At 39.8% G+C, this 9696-nt stretch overlaps 1 protein-coding gene across 1 annotated transcript in view; it reads left to right on the top strand.

The window, feature by feature from the left end:
* kcnj19a (potassium inwardly rectifying channel subfamily J member 19a) overlaps positions 1 to 9696 on the top strand; it is a 16556-nt gene that overhangs the window by 6724 nt on the left and 136 nt on the right. The window contains exons 2-3 of the mRNA XM_034895015.1: positions 5204 to 5420; positions 8765 to 9696. The exon at positions 8765 to 9696 is cut by the window's right edge and continues 136 nt beyond it. Coding sequence (XP_034750906.1) covers positions 5204 to 5420; positions 8765 to 9423 — 876 coding nt within the window. The 3' untranslated portion in view covers positions 9424 to 9696. The remainder of the gene's footprint in view (positions 1 to 5203; positions 5421 to 8764) is intronic.

Below are 9696 nucleotides of genomic sequence, written 5' to 3'. Positions count from 1 at the left end.
TTTCTAGAGTAGATACATCTGCAAATGCTCGCCTCACAATTAGTGGGAAATGGTCAGCCCAGTAGGGAGCCGAGTGGCAGGAAAATTACGAGTGCAACTTTTCTATTTTCTTTTGCGGCAGTCAATACAGCCAATTTATACAGAACAGGTGTTGTCATTATGCTGTGTTTCAGTTCATTATGTCGTGAAATTGTAGCAACACAGGAATTGCTGTTCAACTGGATAACAGCTTTTATGCAGTAGCTTTTATGCGTTTCAATCAAATTACTACTTTATGCGTGTTCAGTTGCCTGAGAACGTAAACATTTATATGATTGAGATGGTTGTTAAATTGTGACTTTGGCTTTAACGAAACACAGTGGATCAAAAGATAAGAAAAACCACAGAGGTTGAACCAGCTGTGACAGAGCACCCAGGCTGTGTCTTTGATGTTGACTAATGCACAACTTTGTTTTTTTTTTAGGCCGAAAGTAGCATGAAGAAGAGATTTAGATCACTTTTGAAAATGGCCTAAAAAAGTTAGTGTGGAAACAATTTTTTACACCTAAAGACATTTTCAGGATTTCAAATATAAGTATTTAAAATGTTCCATTATTTTTCCAAACTATTGAAACCATTACTTCTAGCTGACTGAACCACTGCTTGCTTGCCTTTTAGTTTTCAACACATTACCGCTGACTCCAAAATGATCATACAATAGAATCAACTAACATCTAAAACTGTTTCAACAAAAACAGAAAGTAATACAACAGTCCTGCAATACAGTAAATCTAAATAAAATTAGGCACACCTAACGAGTGTAATCTGTGACACATTTACAGTACATGTTTACACATTCATAGTTTGACTCTAGATTTGATTTAACCAATTCAGGAAGTGTTGGATGATGTCTCAAGCCTTTCTAAATGAACTGAGCAGGCAGACTATCTGGTATCTGGCAACGGGGACGTCTGTGCGATTCGTCTAGCTTGTCTGTCAACCTGATTGCCTACAAGCTCCTTCAACCCCCTCTCAGGCTACTGATTGATGAAGGCCCAGCAGAGCGTGGAGTGAAGTTGGGTTGGGTAGGAAGATCGTGCCGCTTTAGGTCTAATCAATTATATTCATCACCTGTCTTCATCCATTAACATCATCCACACCAGGGAAACACTACTTTTGTTAGAAGGAAACAAAACCCTGATGCCTTTCTAATGATAATGAGCAGCTGACAGGTTGTTGACTAGTCACACGTGATGTGTAGATGTGTTTGTGTGAATGTAGTGTTTTTGCTGCACAATTATCCCAAAAGCACGATTGAAAATTGTTAATAAAAAGTCCCAGTTTTGATACTTTAGCTGTGGGAGAGAAATGTGTTTATTTGTTGGAGTGTGGGATTTACATGAAAAAGAAAACAGTAGCCAAGCTCAGCTATCTCAGGATCTCTGTGCCGGGAGACGAGTAGGAGAGTGCCAACGGGGTCTGTGTAAGGAGCTTTGCCTGGAAATGTTTGCATGCAAGCATCCATCATTTTACTCTTCAGCAACAATGACAGATAATGAAAAGCAGAATTTCCCTTAGCTAGCATGAGATAACCCACATCCACCCAAACGGTATTCAGCGGCCTGTAAGCACCTGAACAATGCCGCACCCTGACATGAAAGAGGTTCTCTAAAATAAATCCAATTAATATTCACAGGAGATAGAAATAGACTGCAAGGTTTTCCGGCATTGCAAAACCTATTTACTCACACACTCACAGTGGGCCTCTTGGAGGAATCAACTAGCCTATAGGGCAACATGACATGGATGTCAGGATGAAACTGGGCTCTGACTGGTAGCTGCTGCTGTGCAGGTAAAACTTGGATGAGAGAGAAGCAGTGGTGGAAGAAGTATTCAGATTCTTTACTTGAGTAAAACTACCAATACCACACTTTAAAAGTACTCTGTAACAAGTTAAAGCCCTGCATTGAAAATGTTACTTAAGTAAAAGTCGGTATCATCAGGAAAATGTACTTAAAATATGAAAAGTTTAAGTACTCAATGTAGAAAAATCCTCATATTTTATAAAAACCGGAAGAGATTAAAACAGTTTTGCCAATTAAGTGTTTAATTGTCTAATCATTTCAGCTGAACTTGTAGGCCTATATATTGTATTGTATAAAAGAAAAGACTCAAGTAAAGTAAAATTACCTCAAATTTGTACGTAAGTACAGTACTGGAGTAAATGTACTTATTTACATTTCATCACTGGAGAGAAGGCAGAACCAGATATGTTGTAAACCAAATTCATGAATGAAAATCAAATGCTCACCCTCTGAAACCTGTTATACATCCATCTCTTTTTATCCTTGATTCCTGCAAAACTATCTGATAAAACAGCCAGTGACAAAATATATATATATGAAATATGATGTCAAAGTTTGCTATCAAAGTAATGTTATGATATGGTAGCATATGTATTCTGACATTGGTTCAAAACAGTTTTATAAGTTGTAATCTTATTAAAAGTTATTTTCTGCCCATGGTTGTGTTTTGTATCATCTTAATAATGATTAACAGTCTTTTTTAACCTTTTTCAATGTCACAAAACAGAAGGAATAGCTTCAAAATAAGATACACTTCAATTGTTAAAAGTTATAATAATAATATATACTTTCTTAATTGTAATTAAGTAGCAGTTGGGGGTTTAGTGCCTTGCTCAAGAGAACCTTGGCAGTGCCCAGGAGGTGAACTGACACCTCTCCAGCTACCAGTCCACCACCATACTTTGATCCCTATATGGACTTGTACCAGCAACCCTCCGGTTCCCAAGCCAACTCCCGACTGACTGAGCTACCTACTGCCCCCCCCCCCCCAAATGAACAAACTCTAGCGATCAATGTGGTGACAGATGTTGGAGCCAGATCACCCTCATATCCAAGTTAGCATATGTGGCTAAGTTAACAAGTACAGTGGTAACCTAATGTTTACCTCCAAGGCCATTGAGCAGATCATTAACCAGAAGGGCAGTCAGAAAGGGCATGCTACTTCACAACGTCAATGCAGTGTGAATTGTCCCAGTTGGGAACTCCCTTTTCCAATTATTCTAAAACCCCATGATTGCAGCATATCCTGCAATGTTAACAAAAGTGAAAAATAATCTGTGTGTCTGCCCTGTTATTTGGATCCACTCCAAAATGTAATGGTTCTTCCTTGGCCCATACTTTACTCTTCCACCAGACTTCATGAGATTTGGGCCAGTAGTTTTTCTGTAGTCGTGCTGACAGACAAACAAACAAACAAACAGACAAACTGAACCAAAAACATAACCTTCTTTGTGGTGGTAAAGTTTGTAGATTTATAGTTTTTTGCTAAAAAAAAATCCCGTTCACATCGTGCACATCCATTGTGATGTTACATTATCTGCCCACTGTGTAGTATCCGGTCCTGTATGCTAACAGAGTCTAGGGTTATGATATGGTCTGTCCTGCACTTTATTGGAGTAAGGAATGTTAGCACTCCAACCAACACTACCCTCATCCAAAGAGACTTGTCTCTTTTAACGTTAAAATCAAAACCTACTGTTCATAAGTAGTAGTTAAGGTTAGGATAACCGACAGGACCTGAACAAATCAAGTTCAGTTACCTTACACGAGCATAGGCGCATGGCCCACCCTAGCACGTGAATGCTATTGAAGGGTCCATAATAACCCGTCATCACCCAGAAAAGATGCTGACTTTTTGGCTAGGGCCTGTTAGCTATAGCCTATTTCTGTTAGCATTATATCATGGAGGCATACAGTACTGTATGTAGCCTTCAAAGTGATTATTGAGGAGCCTCAGACAAGATTCTCAATACAAAATGAGTGAGCTGGAAACATTTCAAATGAAGCAGGAGACAAGGTTTTCAACCAATTCACATCGATAACAATAGCTACATCTAATAAAATCTGGTGTATCAAATGTAAGGGCAGGGCTATGGAGGGCAGGGCGGACTGTAAGTTCCAATGTGTTGAAGTCAAAGATGTTCCACTTTTCTATTTTATTATCACCCCATTTGGGCCTGAACAACGAGATATAGATGAAACTGACTGAAAGAGAAAACTACCTTTGTGGAAATGCATGTAATTGTTTTTAAGGATTAACGAGAACAAAAGCTCCAAAAAAGGCAGAAATGGTTGTAGAAAAAAGGGGTGGGGCAGTGTGTCTGTCTGTGTAGGAGATGATTACAGTATGTGTGTGGGTGGGTGGTGTCTAATTATTTGCTAGAGGTGAAATAAAAGGAGAAAATGGGAAAAGAGACTAAAGCTTTTGCTATTACATGTTTTATTAGAAAATGAACTTGACACTGATTTTGTTGTTTTAATATTATTTACTGACTTAAAAAGAAAGTTTCCCAAGCATGCAGAATTTGTGTAATGTATTTTAACTAGAAAAGAAAGATACTGTATACCGTATGTAAAATCACAGAATGAAGTGTCTTTTCTCACCCTTCCCACAATGGAAATCTACCTTGCTTCTCATTATTTTATAATGTGGTGATTTGAAAAGGTGAACAGATTGATTAGACAGAATAAGACAAGATAGGAAAAATACATCCAGGACCATGGTGCTTAGCTCCAACGTCATCTGTGCAATTAAATTCTTCCGCACCAGTTAACACTCTGTGGGCAAGTCCGGTCCAAACACGGCTGTCTCAAACGTCCGCCTGCAAGTCGTTCTATAAAATCTACGTAAACTGCCAAGCAAGCGTAAAACATCTGTGGCCACTGTAACCAAGGCACCAAGGAACATTTGAGATAGACAGGGAGGGTAAACATCTTCCATCACCCATTTAGGAGGGTAATATGCATGTATTTTTTAGAGAATAACCCCATCACACACTGAAAGTTGAGGTGCTTGTTGTACTTGTACTCCTAGCTCCAACTCAACAAACTACAAGAGTAAAATGCTGATTTTAAATTGATGAATCAGTATTAACCGTCTAATAATGTCATAAATGATGTAAGTCACATTTTTCTGCAGAAAGAGTACTTTTAACACACTAATACATTTAAAATGCAGGTCTTGTAATGTAATTTTCCTGTGAAGACATGTTTTTACATTGTGCTATAATTTGACTCAAGGATCTTCCTTACTCTGCTTTGTGATGACATGCATCTGATCGCTCTCCTTTCTGTCTTTATTTCCCTTTCTTGGCTGTATCTTTATTCTCTTCTCTCTCTCTCTCTTTACTGTCTTTCAGTCCCGTCAGACACCCGAGGGCGAGTTCCTGCCTCTCGACCAGTGTGAACTGGATGTTGGTTTTGGGACAGGTGCGGACCAGCTCTTCCTGGTGTCTCCGCTCACCATTTGCCACGAAATCAACCCCAAGAGTCCATTTTTCGACTTATCCCAGCGCTCGCTCATGAACGAAGAGTTTGAGATTGTCGTTATCCTCGAGGGCATTGTGGAGACTACCGGTGAGGGATTCTTCCTGAATTAAACTCATTTTCCCTTCACTTCTTTCACCTCATTCCTTTTATGCTTTTTGTATTCACTCATATCCCATTCTCATTTCTTACCTTCTTCACTCTCAATCTAAATGTAAATCTTATTAATATGAACGCATATAAACATTCCGGTCTAATAGATATTTGTAATCTAAACTCCGGGAAATCTAATTTCCCCTCCTTCTAAATTTTGCATATTTTAAGGACGCGGGAGCTGAGCAAAAAAAGTGAGAATGACAACAATACATTGAGACATATAAGACACCCTGATTGAATTATAAGGGGATATTTTATCACTGCAGGTTTATGTACACCCTATGCATAATAAAAGCCTCTGGTCCTAGACGAGTGTCACCTTGATGAATGACCCGGGTTTTAGTCAAAGTTCCACTCCATTTTTCAAATGACAGCTGAGAACAGAGGAAATTCTAAGCCTGTGAGACATTGTTATACAGCCACTGCTGTAAAATACAGGAAGCCATGCTGGAGTACTCTCACTGTTCTCTCCGTTGCATTTATAACAAAAATTATTCTTGCCTTAAGTCCAATATGAATAAATCCATCTCACTCTTTTCTTTTTAGCTCTGCTTCTATCCATCACCCATAACCCTCACTTTTCCGCTGTTGTAGAAGAAACCCCAGATCAGAATAGGCTTAGAGGAGGAGGGATCAACAGGGAAGTGTAGAGGCATGCACGCAACACGGTCTGTGCTCTATTGATAAAACCATTAATCAGGGAGCATCCAGAAGTTTAGAGTTGCAGTGCTATGGTACTCAGAGCTGAGGAGTAAAGGAGGGAAAACCCCGGCAGTGCCACCTCCAGTGGGCCACAATATCCCATCATCCTCACAATGAGTATGTTTACATGCACATCAATATTCCACCATTATTCTGAATATGACAGTATTCCGAATTTAATACAGGTTAAGGAAACAAGATATTCCGTTGGATATTCCGAATAAGGCCTTTTTCTGAATATAGCATTTTACGACTAAGACATGTGGGATATTCCGGTATTATTCGGGTTTAAGAAGCATTCTTTGGACACTTTGGACATGTATACAGCACATTCATAAAATGCATCTCAATCGGGGGTTTTACCGCAGTTTACGGCCTCTTGCCGGTTGTCTGTGCGTTGCAATGGTTGCTGTACACAAACCAACCAGCCAACAGTTTGTAAGGCTGCAAACCCAATAAAAAGGAGAAACACAGCTACCTTTTTTCAGAATAAGGTCAGAAAACAAAATATTATGTACATTTAAAGCTGATGAGAATGACTGGATAGATATAAATTAATCTCTAAAGAACATATAACCTCCACTGTGTTTATTTTTTTTTATTTTTTTTATTATTTCATGCCATTGTCTAATCAATCTAGTCCTGGTAATTGAGAAAGTCTTGAAATCAATAAGTGTGTTTACATTAGGTCATGATCATTTATTTCTGGATATGATGTTGACAAAAACCACAGAGTAATTGGGTTATTCATATCCCTGTATACATGATAATTTATAATAGGTTTCTGCAGACTACATGCACAGGTGCCTGTGATGTTTACAAAACAAACCAACCCACACTGTGCATTTACAGTAGAAAGGAGCATTCATGGTCCGAATACATGGATAACATTTAAACCCTAAATCCACAGCAGAACAGAGTGCATACCATACTACAAAACTTTGTAAACTATTGAGTATAGGATATTCAAGACGGTTTGATGTATTTCCCTTTTTTGCTCTGGAATATCGATTCCATCTGTAGCTTACACTTTCACTAATATGCCGATGACACACACCTCTCTGCAAGTGTGTGTTTATTTAGATTCTAGCTAAACAACAGTGGCCATATTCAAATAGAGTCTCACAAAAAAAAGGCAAAGCATCACAATGTGCTATGTAAACAGTGCCAGTGTAAGCTAATGCCAGGAAGTTTACATAAAGTCGTCTTCAGAGACACACTTCTCACGGTCTGCCAAGTGTTTGCATGGTTGTGCTGAGGGATTTTATTTTTATTAAAGATGCAGTCAGCATTAACCAGCTTGTTGAATAAAAGTACTAGGCTTATGTACCTATCGTCTGCAGAAATACAGTCATTCTCTTGGTAAGGCCAGAGAATACGGCTGTAAATTATTGTGGACTCACCCTTGTGATTAAAGCCAGCCTCTGGGCTAATTATGAAATTTAAATAACCTTTTACGTAAATGTAGAACTGACTTTTCTGTGGATGAAGATGAGTAGTGAGTCTGGAATGGCATAAGGCTATGACATAACACTGCACATATCATCCCTCAGAGGGACAGGCTTGACTCCTACAACAGCTAACTTTTGTGTTTAACAGAAAAGCTCAGGTGGAAGCTGAGCCTCTGAACCAGAACAAATATGTACTCTGTGCTTCTTGATCGCGAATGACCAAACATCCAAATGTCAAGAGAATTATTTTACAAAAGGTCAAATGGAATAAAAGTGTTTAAGAAGTTTGTGAGCTGTTATAGTGTACTGAGTGGTCACAGAGTCACCTACATTTCTAGTAAATCCTATATTATTATGGACAAATAATAAACAACTGCCAAAAGAAAATTGATATCAGTTTGTCAAGAAATGATTGTCTGTGAACGGAGATTCAGGCCAGTAGAATTCAAGATGAACAAGTTACAATAAAAACCTGTATTGACAGGACCAATGGCTATTGACATTGATGTATTGATGTGTGAATGAGGACTGTTTAATGTGTTGATCAGATTAAACCTGGCAATTATCATGACTAACACAAGCCACACTGATAACAAACACCTCACCTTGCACCCATGTTAACAGTCCAACAAAGGGAATCACTCACAATGGAAACAAATAACACTGCAATGACCTATAGGAAAGAATATTTGAGGAGAGATAGAGGTCAAACTCTGAAATGGCACATGATGATGTCTTTCATCTCTTATCATATGATGGTTATTCCTTTTCAGTGCATTAGATGTGACAAGCTTAAAATACGGAAATAGATAAAGTTATAATAGTTGGTAGTAATAGCGGTTAATCTGCTTTCATTAACCATTTGGGTAAGTGGATTTATTGTTTCCAAGTGGATTTACTGTATTCAACCTCCATTATGTGACTGAATCGGACTAGGTGGTAGATTCCACAGGAACGAGCAAGAAGCAGTGCTTCCATTAACAATAAAAAAAGAGCGGAGCGGAAAAAGAGATAATGGGAGGGAATACTGCCCATTCACATTCCTCCTTATTAGCCATCAATTGTTTTATTGGAGCTAAACCCCATTCATTTATATATTATCACTACCCTGTTACTCTCCTGTAGGTATGACATGCCAGGCACGAACGTCATATACCGAGGATGAGGTTTTATGGGGCCATCGCTTCCTGCCAGTGATGTCCCTGGAGGAGGGCTTTTTCAGGGTAGACTACTCTCAGTTCCACAGCACTTTCGAGGTACCGACACCACCGTACAGCGTCAAAGAGCATGAAGAGAAGAATTCACTGCCCTCGCCTTTGTCCACTCCTACCCCCACACTGACTGAGAGCTACGGTGCCCGGCGTGACCGGGTGTTTTCCGTGGATTGCATCAACATATCAGAGGAAAGGAGGGGAGGGATTGGAGGTCGACTGCCGAGCAAGCTGCAGAGGATGAGTTCATCCGGGAAAGAGGACCTGCAGAGGAAGGTGCTGCTGCTCAGCTCCCAGCACTCGGAGAAGGCCTGCAGCACAGGAGACCTGCCACTCAAGCTTCAGCGCCTCAACTCCTCGCCGGGGCCCGAGGCGGAGAATCGGCTGCAACTCAAATCCCTCAAGGTGGGGTTTGACCCCATGACCCAATCTACTGGTGACCTGTACCTGCACAGCCCAATGCCCAAACTGTCCCCTTCTCCAGTCCCCATGCATAGCCCACTGCTCTCAGCCAGAGGGAGACCAGAGGACAACCTGCCAGCGAAGTTACGGAAGATGAATGCTGACCGCTGAAACCCAGACAGTCCAATAACAACAGACACAGTCCCACTGACCTCTGACCACAGGTAGACCGGAGGACACGCGCACGGAAATAAATTCAGAGATGTCCTTAACCTTTGGAAGCTTTGATAGGAAAAAGCAGACGTTTCACTGACAATTTATTGTTATGTTTTTTTTCTTGCGACACAACTTTACTGAAATTATTGTAGTATTTGTGTTTAATAGCAGAGGCATTCATGCAGGCTTTTGTACACACAAAACCAGAAGAAAAACACAAACTTCATG

Source organism: Etheostoma cragini, chromosome 15, assembly GCF_013103735.1.
Source record: "Etheostoma cragini isolate CJK2018 chromosome 15, CSU_Ecrag_1.0, whole genome shotgun sequence".
Classification (NCBI taxonomy): domain Eukaryota; kingdom Metazoa; phylum Chordata; class Actinopteri; order Perciformes; family Percidae; genus Etheostoma; species Etheostoma cragini.
This window is presented reverse-complemented; position numbering and strand designations above follow the sequence as displayed.